This window comes from Toxorhynchites rutilus, chromosome 3 (genome assembly GCF_029784135.1).
Source record: "Toxorhynchites rutilus septentrionalis strain SRP chromosome 3, ASM2978413v1, whole genome shotgun sequence".
Classification (NCBI taxonomy): Eukaryota; Metazoa; Arthropoda; class Insecta; order Diptera; family Culicidae; genus Toxorhynchites; species Toxorhynchites rutilus.
Genome location: NC_073746.1, coordinates 55,326,264 through 55,340,644, shown reverse-complemented (window position 1 = coordinate 55,340,644; position 14,381 = coordinate 55,326,264). Strand labels below are relative to the sequence as shown.

Here is a 14,381-nt window from a genome sequence, read left to right as displayed (position 1 = left end):
CATCTATTGTAGATAAACATTTTGCGAAACCACATTTGCTGAGACTAAGCGACCCTTCGTTCTGGTGGAATGAAAGGAAATCTATCTCTCCGCGGCTCTATCTTTTTTTTAAATATTATGTATTCCGGCGGCTTCAGTACCACGTGAGCGAGTTTTTCCGAAAGCAAGACAAGTTTGCAGTGAAAGATGTAGAAGACTTTCATCAGATAACATTGAAAAGATAATGTTTATAAATAAAAAAAAAAAATAAAGAAGATCATTGTGATGGAAATATATCAGAGAAAACCTTCAGTAAAGTAACATTTTTACTTTTCTCTGCACTGATTATTATTTTAAACCTTATTATTTACGTCTTTCATTCTTCACATATCCGAATAAATCAGTTCTTGAAAAGAGCCGTCGAGCCGCTCAAATGAGCCGGCTCTTTTTATTGAGCGCACGGATTTGAGCCGCTCACTGAAATGAACTGTTTTGCCCATCTCTAATTAGAACTAACTTTAATTGTTTATTTTTACTCCGTGAAAATTTGGTGATAATCGGATAAAAACTTGAATTTTGAGAATGAATTTCGTGTGTGCGGTTTTTAAACGGAACTCCTGATGCTAATATCGATATACACCCATGATACAAACATGTTTTGCATGTACACAAATCTTAGTGAAAATAAACCTCTTCTGCGTCATTATGAATTGTGCAAAGCATTCGATCAGAACTAGGTTTAAGAGTTGATATTGGATGATTAATAGTTCTGAATCTCTCTATACTCGCTGCTTTTCAATTCCGCATCAGATTTGATGCAAACATAGTCATAGGCAAATATAAACTGGCGCTCAGATTCTTATGCCCTAAGTGCATCCGAGTTTAGAGATCCAAAGAATCTCATGTTCACAGTTTTCAAAAGTTTCAGATGACTTACTACTACACCTTACTACACCTTTCTCACCCAAGAAGTTCACATTTCTGTAAACTAACCGACCGAAGTTCTCAAAAGCAGAAGGTGTTTTGTTTGCACATTCCACAGATCATTTCATAGAAAATTTGGAATTATAAATAGAACTATATATTTAGTAGAATTTCAATTTGATTATGTATTTCCTTTTGCAATACCAGTGTATCATGTTTATAGTCAATACTACAATATTTATAAATATAACTTACTGAACGTTAAGTTGTCCATTTTTTACCACTTCTTTCAACTTGTTATTTCTTGGGAAAACTTATTCAACATGACGTTTTCATAAGAATCGTTTTCAAAAGACTATGTTTGACTAAACATCTACAAATAAATTATTTATCACCACATCTTTCCACGGTCTGCGTGGGCCTTTTTCGCCAGGAAAATTGCCACACTATGCTTCAGCCTCTGAAAAGCGGCAGTGATGCGCGTTTCATTGTAACAAAATGTTATCTCCTACAAATCTACCACCTAGTTTAGTATCGTTTTCTGTTTTGCAGGAATACAATCGTTTACTTATGCAAGTCTTATCGTTTGCGTGCAGTAGCTTCTCACAGGAGAATCACGTTAGTGTTATCCAAGTTGTCCAAGAAATTTGTACCATAAATATACCATCAAGAAGTTGAGAGTATCTCAAAAACTGTGCTCATACAGCAGATAACTCTTCAGTTCTCTTGGGATAAACATGTCCGGCACAAACTCGGGGAGTTTTCGACCAAACAGCCTCCTGTAGTGCGCGCGGATTCTTGACTTGAGTGTAACCGGGTTTGTGGCGTATTCCAGCAGCATCATTCGCTGTTCATCACTGAGCTGTTGATTTCTTCGGATCATGCAGGGGTCGAATTCTTCGGCGGCTTCCAAAATTATTCTGAATGCAGGTGAACTGGAATCCATATTGTTGAGACAATTTAGCAGACCGTCCGAGTCACGGTACTGGGTCTTCAGGATCACCTGTATATCGAAAGGAAGGATTGATGAGTCTGGAAACGGTGGAAACACGCATACAACTTACTCTAGCGCCATGTTTCAGCAACAGCCGGAGTTCTTCGGGAGTCACAACTTCATTACTTGCTATCAATTCAGCAAGTGGAGGTCTCAGAATAGCATTTGTGCCTATATCACCAATAACTCGAATGTTCGGGTCCGCACCATACGACAAGAGCATCTGAGTTGAGATTAGGTTATGATGTTTTCTAATTATTACAGATATTGAAATAACCAACCTTCATAATTTCCACTCTGTGTGGTATGTTGTCCGCACATGCAACGTGTAATGGTGAGCCGATGATGGGATTGGAGCGATTAGCATTTGCGCCATTCTCCAGAAGAATTCGTACCAAAGTTGGATCTCCACGAAGCACAGCCAAGTCCAACGGGCTCGGTCTGTCTGGCTCTGGAAGCGGTGCTGGTGTATCAACACGAGCACCTTGTTTGATGAGCAATGTGACCAAAGAGGCATTTCCTGTCGAAACATTGGAAAATATGGGGAACTTTAGCGAATAAGAGTCAGAGCATTATAAGTAAATTCAGAGGGAACTGACTAAAATTCGAAGGCATGATTTTGTAGATTTTTCATGAGAATTCGAACAGTACCTGATAGCACAGCATAATGCAATACGGTTCTGTAATCATTCCTGGCGTCTGTCATAGCATTCACATCAGCACCATATTGGAGCAACAGCAATACGGAATCCATGTTTCCGTTTGTCCTGACGGCTCTCATTAGAGGAGTTATTCCAGAACGATCTCGAGCTTCTGTATTTGCTCCAAACGTAAGCAACAGCTCCAAACTATCAACATCTGTGGCCAAATTGATTTCGGAGCCAAAGAAATATCTCTTGTTTGGATCGGCTCCACGTTCGAGTAGGAGGCGGGCAACATCATAATGCCGATTACGGAGAGCCAGTCTTAGCGGCTCGTCACAGAGTGTAGTTCTCGGGTAAGGATCATCTGTTGGCTGACGGTAATCAACCTTGCAGCCACCGTCCAGCAATATTTTCGCCAATTCATAATATCTGTGAAAATAAATCGTTATTAGTGGGTTCAGGTTGCAACCTACCCCGAAATCATACCCGTGTTCAGCGGCTAAATGCAACGCGCTGTAACCAACTTCGTCAATTGCATCGATATCGGCACTGCGAACCAGCAGAAGGTTCACGGCGGCTTCGTTGTTCTGCCACACGGCGTAGTGTAGTGGACGCAATCCCTGAGTTACCTGCTCGTTCACTTTGGCCCCGCACGCGAGCAATATGCGAAGCTCATCCATCGGAACCATCCGAATGATAGCATCGGCGAGGGACCTCTGCAGCGGGTTAGCCGCACACTCAGCCGGCATGGTGATAATGCGACCTGTTGGTAGCGAAATAAAACTGGAGTGAGTTTGCATTTTTTTTCCTTACTGGTATTTGTCTATCTCAGTTATTCTAGACAATCAGCCCTATTCTGTATTCTGGCGGATTTCCATTTCGTTCGAAACCGTTATTTCATTCGAGTTATAATTTTGCGTTCACTATTTCGAATGTTTTGCCCATTTAATGTTCGAAAAGAAAGGTTTAAAAAACACTCAGGACGGCAACAGGAAATCCGAACCGAATCGGGAGAAACTGAGGTTGAATAGGACGAGCACAATATTTGTAGTGATTGCACGGCCATCCGACGATATGCATCAACCGTTGTCAATTTTTGACTTCGATAATCTTTTGAGCATATTTATAGATTTTGGTGATTTCAATAAGTGGCAGTTTTTTAAGAGAGGAGAGGCGAGAGCAGTCAACGAGTGCGGATGTGGTTTTCGGTTTCATTCTCAAAAATAACTCTAAGCCGTCGCGGTTGGATTTCGAAAAATATATCCGATAATTAATAAAATATACAACCGATCTAATCTATTTTACAGGTTTTCCTTCTAAGGATACCTAAAAATCTATGCTGCGTATTGGGATATGAGATTTTTAGAATTAGGTTTTGTTGAGTGGTCAATAGTTCGCGTTTACATAATCACATCACTTACCTCAGTGAATCTCACCTGATTCTCACCTCTTCCCACTAACAACTATACCTTCCATGATAATCGCTAGGGAGCCACGCTATAGAGGCGACCCTTCTGACCTTCGGGCGTTGATTAGCATACCAACATTCCTTCCCTTCCCCTGGTGACTGTAAGGACATGGCCGGCATCATTATTGACTATTTAAAGTTCGAATCACCGAAACTTGCACAATGAGAATGGATTGCTACTCCCAAGCATCATTCAGTGTGTTCTTTGTGCAATTTCACTGGTACAGGTCAATCACGGAGAGCAACTACGAAATGTACAGTCTACCCAAGCTCAAGTTCAATAAGTGGCAGTTTTTTAACTATGTAAAAAGTTGTTTGGCCAAGAAGTAACAAACATTACTCATATACTATTTATCATTCTGAAGTGATTGTCATACGACTTCGTTCAGTCGGTAAAGGGGTATTAACGCTCAAATACTTGGATCCCAAACGCAACGTTCTCGTTTTCGATCTTTTCAACTTACACCCCAGTACAAATGCAAATATGATGTGGTACAACAATACAGAAGCCCTCTCTCTCCATCAGATGGCATGAAAATCGACTCGGTGTCTCCACCGAACCAAATTGCATCACTGTGTGCGATATCTATCTTCCATTCTTCGTTTGTATCGAGCAAAAAAGCTGTGTCTGACATCTGCGTTGAGAAAGACTGCTGTCTGCTAGCTGGAACGAGACTGCGACTTAAATGATGATGTTCATGGTTTGAATTATAGAGGCTTTGAAATTTCTCAGTACATTCATCTCTAGCCTTGAACAAGGCTAGTTTGGCATTACTGAAAGACGTAGTCCTACGTCAAAAGAATTTGGTAATGTTTCCGTTTTCGTTATTGTTACTAGTGATGAAACGAATATCCGGAAACTATCCGGCATCCGGTCTTTTCGGCCAGTATTTGCTATCCGGCCAGATACCGGATATTAGAGAAAATCAATAATTTCTGATTAACTGAAGATAAGCCATAACAAAATAGCTCATTAACATCATTCATCATTCAAAATAATGAAAAATAAGGTTTGATTACTGAAATGCATAAATTTTTGTTCAATGTAAAATTTATACTAACTCATAACATTGGTTAATTATGATGGTCAGTTCGGTTTTCTGTGTGCAGTCTCGTCCTAATATAGCAATTTTCGAAATTACTTCAGATATACAGGAGAGGCCGAAAGTTATATTTTTGTTATTTTCTTTATTTGTAGTGAAATCTATCTTTCTCAGATTATCATTCCTGAAAACAGCTCTTAGTTTCTAAATCTTGAATGCAAATAATTGATTGATGTTCTTTACATATTAAAATTCGTTGTCCTTACTTCTGCTCTCCCAATATTAAAATTATTTCAATATATCCACAAAAATCTCATCACTATCTATTCAAGATTATTTAAAAAAAAAACTATTTAATAACTATTTAAGGATATTGATTTAGAACGGAAAACTTAAATGCAATTTAAATGCAATTGCGATTATTTATTTGCTTCATGCACACATGCAGTTTCTCTCAGTTTCGTATTCGCAAAGAACCGGCGGTCTGATATTCGGCCATCCGGCCAAACTAATATACGTTTCATCACTAACTGCTATAAATACAAAATAGTTTAAAATGGGGTAGCATCAGATGGGCCAATTAGAAAAGTCCGTGGACCCCTGGTTACTAGAAAAGACCGATGCGAACGAAACGAAATTTTAGTGTAAGTTCCCAGGAACCGACTAGAGGCACGTTTAACTAATCATTCCATGGGGCCGCATGGTGACATGCAATCGCTGTTGTTCATGAAATACCGTGCGACTCCAGTTACCAAAAGACATGAAGTTATTCCACCTTCCGCGAGTTGGTATAAGAAAATACTGAAATGTTATTGTTTGTTTGATTGAGTGGTATTCACTCCTGTCATGAGGAGTAGTGGAAAATGAAACAGAATTCTGGACATATAATTGTACACATAAATGTACACATTTAACTTCGTTTCACAAGACAAATTTGCTTGCAGTGGACTAGTAGAACATAAATTTCAATTTGTTAGAATCAAACTCTAGCCAGCCTCATCCCCCACGGATGTATTTTTACACCAATAAGTGCGCTGACCGAAAATGAAAAACCCAAACTCAAGCTACAATGTTATCTAATACATTTATTTTCATTTGTGCGCAAATGATCCGCGGTTTTAATTCTAACACGTGTTTTAGTCCAGGAAAACACAGATTGACTGACCTTCCGTTCTTCCGTTCATTTCGCCGTTTTCTTTCCGAAAAGCTTTCGGGAATAAGTACTTCCGTTGATTGGAAAAACTATAAGATTTGGTCCAACTCAGAGTTTGTCAGGACAGCACGTGCTTCGGTGCGAAGTTTTGTTTTCGAAAAAAAGGCTTCCTCTGTATTGCGTTCCGTTTAAATTCTTGTACTTTGAATTTGTTCCACTTTTTTATTTCGCCTAATCCAAATGCGCACCCGTTTTTCACTTTACTACTCGATTTAGGACGCTGATGAAAGAGATTTACGCCCCATTTAAAAGAGCGTAAGCGAACAACTGAGCGCGCAACAAAAAGAAAAGTGAAATGAAAGTTTTTTTTTCTCTTCTTCCGATGATACCGTTCGGATCAGCTGTTGTGAATGTGAACTATAAAATTGAGCATCGTCCGAACTATTTATAAAAGTGCTTTACAACAATGATTCTATTTGTATTTGTAAATAATTTCATGTCAATATTTTATTTATTTAAGAAAATATTGTACAGAAAATTGCAATCATTTAATCTTCAGTTGAATTCATCAAGATCATCGGACGACAACATGGTACACTTCTAAACATAAGTGGGAAATCATTTTCTCTTGTTTAGTGTGTTCCATGTTTAAACTCGCCGCGTTTGTGGGAGAATAATTTGTACACCAACCAATACGTACAAGAAGTTATTATTGGGATGAAGCGGCTTCTTTGTTGTCAAACAGAACAGCCGTCGATGACCGGACAGCAGTTCATTTTCGACACAATGCGTTACACATGCCGAAGATAAACCAAAATTGTGGTTTTGTACATAAATGTTCTGTGAAAAAAAAAAGAAATTGTCCCGTGTAGGTAGACAGCTTGTCGTCTTCTCTATGTATAACGCTAGCAGATCACATGCTTTTGAAACATCTTCTTTATTTGCGATTTCTGGGTTACTTTTCAGCCCAAATGTGCAAAAGAAATTAAAAATAAATAGATGCTCTAAAAATAATCACATCTTATTCCATCGCACATTAATAAGGTTACCACCAGTCAGGTAGACAAATTTGCTACTCGTTGTCTGAAGCAATATGTATAAACGGTATATCACTCTTCGCGGCATTCTTCGCTATCAAATGGTAAATACCGTGGCGCGTGTATGTAAATATCTTCGGATCTCGCGAAGTATCCCCAGTGATTAACTCTCGTGACGAAGCGGAAAAACACAGCCAATCTGGTCGGTGACTTTTGCAGTGTGTCGTCGTACAGCTCAACAAAACCATAACGTGTTCTTGGACCCGCGAGCTGTCAAAATATTGACGGAAGCAAACTCTGAAATAATGGCCGAAATAGCAATGCGGAAAACGCAATATCTCCTGCGCATTTACCGCGCAAGCGAGCAAACTTTCCGCGTGGAGTGGCTCGGGGAAAGTGCGATTTTATTGTTTCTGTTGCGCTGAGCTGACACAAACCAGATCTCCCCTAAGCACTGTCGGGTGGAATAATTACCTTTTGGAATGGGAAATTGGACAATGAGGTGGCGCTAAATTTAAATTGCATCCTCCCGAGCACTGGAGGCGTGCATTGTGAAATGGACCTAGGAATAGGAAGACAAATACTTTTTTCATAATCGTAATATTTTGAAGAACTTCTGTTTCACTTATGATAAATCTATATTTGGAACTGGAACTTTTTGCAAGATGCACAATGTGCTGTTTTCTAAAAAAAAAAGAATTAAGTCCAAACCTTCCAATTGTTTTTAATAATTGAATTTCACATGTTTAACTCCTGTAATTATCCAGTCAGTATGTAATATTAAGTTGATGTTCAATTGTATCGCGCCTTACGCGCATCCCTGTTGTGTAAAGATTTCCATTTTGTAAAAAAAAACGTGTTTACTTATTACAGTGCTCCTGGGGGCCGTTTTTCAAACTTTTAGCACATATTTCTGTAAACAACAACAGTATATTTTGAACTACCGTCGATGGGGATGAGAATGGGTCATAGTGAAAAGATTGGGTCAAAACGGGAATGTTACTATTAGTAATATCTTGACAAATATTACGAATATTTCTGAAAACTGTGAACCGTTTAGTAGGAGACATATTTTCACTACTTTCAATGTATAATACTTACTGTAATACATATAGTTATTGTTGAATAATTCATCAAAGTTTGATGTTTAAATACATGTGTAAATGTAGATGTATAATAAGAGTTCATTTAGAGAAAAAAACCGTAACGGAATTTTTGAATTTTCACAAACGATCCGGTAATGATTATCACGATAACTGATATTGATACCAGGTGTCTTAGCCAGATTCCAGACAAGAAAAATTGCATTGAGATCATTTCGAATTCTGTATGAATCTTTTCACTGTTGTTCGAGCATTTTCAAACACTTTCGATGCTTGGTAAAAAAAATCGTCCTTGATGGCCTGTGTTGCTCTTTCAATCTCCTTCTACTTCCAACGTTGAGTGTACATCCTTTTTTGTAATTCCGCGACATCTGGAATCAGTCAGACCAAAGAAAAGCCTCGAACCTGTAGGACCAATTCACCCCACAGAAACGTGTCCATGTCACCCCACACAACATGCAATAATTAAAATATAATTAATTTCATTCATTGTTATCTTAACAGTTCATTGTCAACTTACAGTTTCACTGCATCAAATAGTTTCTCCTCTGTAGACTAACATACACAATACACGAAAAGTTTGTTTAATCAGCGAAAAAAAAAACCCTAAAACCTCGATCGAAAAATTCACATTTTCTGACTATCAAAGTGCTTGCTGTGTTCATGCTACCATTTCCCTCTGAAATATTACCAAAGGTTTTTTTTTACGTTTTGTACATACGGTTCAACAATAGAATGTTATGACATTATAAAAAATCCAAATTGAGACGTACTTTTCGAGATATAGGGGTGGTCCAAATCACCCCGTATGACCAAATCACCCTGTGTTACTCTAATAGTCGAACCACATGTCAAACATGTCAGACATGCTCTTCCACCACAGCGCAAGCAGTGAGTAAAATCTAAAAAAAATACCTACTCTATTCCTAAAATTCTCACTAGCTTTTCTATCTCTACTGTTAGTATTTTAACCAAAAAACAGCTGAGTAAATACCTATCTAATAGTATATTACGCTGTATTACGAGTTATTTTAACATATACAGTAGAACCTCGATTATCCGCGTAATAGTCGGACAAGGTCACCGCGACTAACGAAAATCGCGGATAACGCAATAGTGAACTAAAAATGGAGTGCAAACTCGAAAAAAAGACATTTCGGCATGAAAACTATGTTTCATCAATACAGAAATTATTAAAATATCTATCTATAAGGTCGTGTGCACCAGTGGTCAGATAATGTGAGAGCCATGATTGGGTAATTCCGGGAAGGCCTGTATACGCGAATCATCCGCTCGCGGATAATCGGGGTTCTACCCTATAACAATAGCGATTTTGCGTAATATGCATTTGAAAATTTGTTACCCCCATTATAGAAATCCAAGAAGAAGTCCTACGTCCAAAAAATAAAAGCAGGAGAATAAAACATTGCGTTCGTTGGACGAAAATCTGAAAAAAATTATCGGTAAGCAGCCACAGATTGTTTGATTAGATGGGGTTGTGAATATATAGGTCAGTGAGATCAGCAAATATTTTGCAAATCAGAAGCTCGGAAACTCAATACAAAGTGACCTTATTTTTCACAACTGAATGAAGAATCAGAGCGAAAGTAACAGAGTGGAGGTAACGGGGCGAGGCTGTCATGACAGCAGAGTATGTTGAAAAAATAGATTACCATCAAGAACTGTTAAAGCAAATTCGTTTTTGTTCAGTTTCAATCTGGGTTCGCCCGAGGTCCAACCTAACTGCTGTCAAAACGTTTTTATTCACACAATTTCAACCTAATTTCGCATGATAGGTTACAGTCTTCAACAGTTTTCGGGTTGATAGGTTCAACTGTTGGGTTCGCACTGATATGTTTCACGGGATCGCACTCGGGTTCACCAATACAACTATACTGAACCGTCAAGTTTCGAGTATTGTTTTGGAAAAAAAAACAATGAAAATGGAAAACCTGCTAATTTTGCTTCGTATTATGGGAATCGGAATATAATCCGGATTATGATTTTGAAGAATATATTCGCGTAGAAAGCCTTAAGCTTCGTGTGCTTTCATTGATAGGAAATTGATAATGGATTATCAGGTGGAATAAAAATGCTTTTGAAATATAAATTATGAATGAAAATTTAAATTTACGTTTAAAATTCGAATGTGTATACGCGATGTTATAATGGTAAGTGGAACAAACAGGAAATGTATAGACAAATGCTTGAGTAAGTGTCAGGACTACATGTGTTAGGTAATCAAACAACACGAAGTAAAAATTTTCATACAAGTTTTAATAATTTTACACTTCACTCTGCCCTTCTGATCTGATAGAGAATAATTTACCTCCCAATCACGAATATCGCCACCAGACGTCGATACTTTACATTTGTCATCGCAATATAAACAAATCAGACTATATAATGCACACCAATAAACCGCCTCACTCGCGAACCCGAAAACGTTTTTTCATTACAGAGTCTATTTGGAACTAACCCAGGTTCAATTCTCTATTAGTAAGACGTGAAATATTCAGAGAACTTGACTTGAAAATAGTTCCGAGCAGGTTGGGAAATCTGATGAGGGTATTCCAATATTAGAGTCTGATGCTCTTATGATCCCTCTAGCTCGACAGGCAATGGTGTACCTAGTATAGCCAAAAGTAGTGTACAGAACCCCGACTGTCACTAAGAAAGTTAGCGAAAATGGAACGTAGATGTAACATCCGTTCCAAAGGAAATATCCACCTAATTGTCCACAAATTCGATCAATTGAAGAATTTTGGGCATTGAAGCAGGCACACAACAGACCATTTAACAAACTGAAAAGAACTAGTAAAAACTGTCAAAGCTTGTGGCCAAGAAGTCTGTGATGAATCTCATGAAGAACGTTCACAAGAAGGTGCTCGTTTACAATTGTATACAATCGATAGCAAAAATCGAGAATACGGGACAGATGTACGAATCTTATATTTGCAGTATATGTAAAGAAAATAATTTCCAGAATTTATGTTTAATTTTAACTAAAAACAGGCGGCCTTCATACTTTCGTAATAATTACATATTTGTCGCAAAAAACGGTAACAAATAATACAGCTGGTTATGTTTATGATATTCACCGACAACAGGTCGATGCACTCCTATACATTGTAGTTAACGGGAGTCCTGATATTGTTGCTAGTGGGCTGTTTCTAAGAAGAAAAGTTAGATTGAAAGACGATAAAACACCGAAGCCTAATTCCCAAAAAGAATCGATTCAATTAAAACCAAAATATGGCCCTGCAGAGACTTGGTGGATACTTAGATGACTATTGGGCCGGTGATCAAGAGAGTAGGATGTCGACAACAGAATTTGTTTTCTTATTTGTCATTGTACCGATAAATTGGATAAGTCATCGTCAATCTAGCGATCATTCAAGAAGGCTGGATGTGCACAAAGAACTCATACGAGGGACCTATAACAGCCACGAAAGCCTTCGAAGACAACCAAAGTTCTATCAGCTTCATCAAAACAGAGACAGTAAACGTTCGAAGCATATGGACAAAAAAACATTTTACGCCCATATCTCGCTTTACGGCCTTGATACGTTCGACGAAAAGCGAAAATTATTCTAATACAAATTCATACAAATTCAATCAGATCGGTTCGCAATTTGTTAAATTTAAATTTGTAACATGGTTTATCATTCAAAATGCATTTTATCTTTTTATTCCATTTGAATCAAAAATTAAATTTATTTCATTTAAATCAAAAATACATACATAACATAAATGAAAAACATAAAATACATACAACACACATACATAAAAAGCAACAATAATCTATAAACAAAAATGAAACAACTTCATGTTACATGGAATATGCGTATGTATACATACCTAATTTCAGCAACAACTTAAGTAATTGGCTCGCACATATTTTTTCACTTATGTACAAAAGTGATGTTAAACCAATCGTCAAATTTTTTTTGCCGTTATAACGAAACATTTTAGGCCGTAAATCGAAAACGTACCTGAATTGCAGGAGGCCGTTATAGCGAAATGCCGTATCAAGAGCGGCCGTATAGCGAGGTATGGGTGTATGAATATTTAAGTGACAACTGGACCATGAAACTGATTTAATGTCTGTCAGAGAGAATTATACCGGATGCTTGTACGTTGAGGACATGAATAAATCCAAATCTGAATAAACCAGTATCGGTATTAGGGTAAATGATTGGTTTATCCGATTTAGGGTGTTTTCACGCAACTAGTAAATGCAAATCGATTTTTGTTAATGATCACATATGATCGAGACGAGTTTGTGCTGATTGAAAAGCCCCAAGTCTCTTGTATTATCTAAATTTTTATGTTTTTCAACGATTTTCTTTAAAGCGAAATTATGATCATGGTTTGTCCACCTCTGATCATGGGTTGTACGTAAAGATATTATGTTTGTCCGGTTTTAGAAATCACTATTTTTGAATGAAGAAATACGAATTTTCAAGTAGATGTTCCATTTCTCATTGCTCGAGTTTACTGTCATCATATTGATCCATTCATAATTTAGGCTTTCTTCAGAATATTGCCTTTTCTTGGACTTTTTAAATGTGCTTGTGTTTTTTTAAAATCTAGAACCTAAATTGAACAGCATTCATCCAAGTTTCTGCGGTTGGACGAACGACAATTTTTGATAATCATCATCTAGTCTATGTGATCTGTAGCAACCAAATGCATCTATATTTGTAACAAATTAAGTTTGTGATAAAACTTCGAGTAATATCGAAGTGTAGGCATGGAAAATTATAAATATATTGATAGTCATCTATATCTATAGCTATACGTTTTTGCTTAAACCTCGCTATCTGTCTGGAAAAACATTATTCTAGTTCTAGTGTTTACAGTACAATAAACGTTCGACCTGCTAGAATATGATGAGATGTTTAAAGGAAGCGAAACATGAGACAAGGAAATAATTGCCACAATATTCTACTGTCTAAAGTTAAGTTTAATAAACTTCTTTATTGAGGATAATTTTCGGTTTATCTGAGTTGAATAGCAGTCATATACAGAGAACAGCGTATCACGCAAAACGAATGTGAATCGCAAACAATTCAATTATTATCTGCGCATTAGCTACATAAAAAATGATGAACTCTTCACATAGGGATAGGTCGTAATAATGTTCTAAGCCAAGTGGTAATCCTGATTTGTTGTTGAAAATAAATTCTCTTTGTTCTCGCTTTGATTTCACCCAAAAGCTTAATAGCTAATTTCTTTGGATTATTTAGTGACGTTTACATTCATTTTATTACCATGTTCGAATTCGAAGAAAAATGAAAACACATTTGTCTCATTGCGACTTACTCGAAAACTCTGAAGCTGCACTTGGACTCAAATGAAGTTCGTCTTTCAACACTTAACTAATTAATCACTTTTCACCTCGAATTGAAATCTTGAAATGCGTTTCATAGAATGTTAATGCTAATCACTTTGTCAATTATTCTCCAGCTATCGGGACACATATATGATTATATCTTCCACAAAATTCTTCACTGGCAGCTACACAGTGAAACTATGTCCAAAACTTTTCACTGATTTCAATGTTTATTCACTTGTCCACTTGTTGTATACTGCCTTCCTCTTCGGAGGATCGACGCTAACTGAGTTCAGCAGCTTTTCTTCTGGGTCAGCAGCCAGCTCGGTGCTTTGTTGGCATACTCTTTAAAAACGGAAAATCCCTTCCCCACACTAACATCGTGCGCCATGCAAATACAGGAAAGGAATAAATAATAATAAAAAACACGCAATATTCTCGCCAACACAAATAAAAACAAAAAGGCACATATCCAAAGTGACGCTACTTTTCCACCGTTTCCAACGCCACTTGGCTCCTCGCGCCAATCCTCCACCTTCACGAGGAGGCTTCCTTTTTCCGCAACAGTATCGCGCAACTGTGCACACGCCACGAGATTCGCGTTGCGTCGCAAATTTCTACGGAACGGAAAAACAGTTCTGTTTTTGGATTACCTACTTGTACACAGAGCGGCGAGTTCGCGAATACAAAGCCATCTG

At 37.6% G+C, this 14,381-nt stretch overlaps 1 protein-coding gene across 4 annotated transcripts; it reads right to left on the bottom strand.

Moving 5' to 3' along the window:
- Nucleotides 1-1,063: 1,063 nt before the first annotated feature.
- Nucleotides 1,064-14,283, bottom strand: LOC129778086 (ankyrin-2-like). 4 transcript variants are annotated; one of them, XM_055784756.1, is made up of 7 exons: nucleotides 13,674-14,283; nucleotides 3,963-4,903; nucleotides 3,028-3,304; nucleotides 2,549-2,970; nucleotides 2,179-2,417; nucleotides 1,968-2,120; nucleotides 1,064-1,906 (listed from the first exon to the last, which is right to left on the bottom strand). In XM_055784756.1, exons 3-7 carry the CDS (start codon nucleotides 3,288-3,290, stop codon nucleotides 1,589-1,591), a joined length of 1,395 nt encoding a protein of 464 aa, XP_055640731.1. In that variant the 5' UTR covers nucleotides 3,291-3,304; nucleotides 3,963-4,903; nucleotides 13,674-14,283; the 3' UTR covers nucleotides 1,064-1,588. The 4 variants fall into 4 exon arrangements, with proteins under 4 accessions (XP_055640731.1, XP_055640732.1, XP_055640730.1 ...); XM_055784757.1 differs by having other exon boundaries at nucleotides 3,978-4,903; XM_055784755.1 differs by lacking the exon at nucleotides 3,963-4,903 and having other exon boundaries at nucleotides 13,674-14,282.
- Nucleotides 14,284-14,381: the final 98 nt, after the last annotated feature.

Coding starts and splice junctions, on each gene's coding strand:
- LOC129778086 (XM_055784753.1), bottom strand. Junction 2,971..3,027: donor CATTTAGCCGCTGAACACGG/GTATGATTTCGG, acceptor TTATTTTCACAG/ATATTATGAATTGGCGAAAA. Junction 2,121..2,178: donor ACAGAGTGGAAATTATGAAG/GTTGGTTATTTC, acceptor ATCTCAACTCAG/ATGCTCTTGTCGTATGGTGC.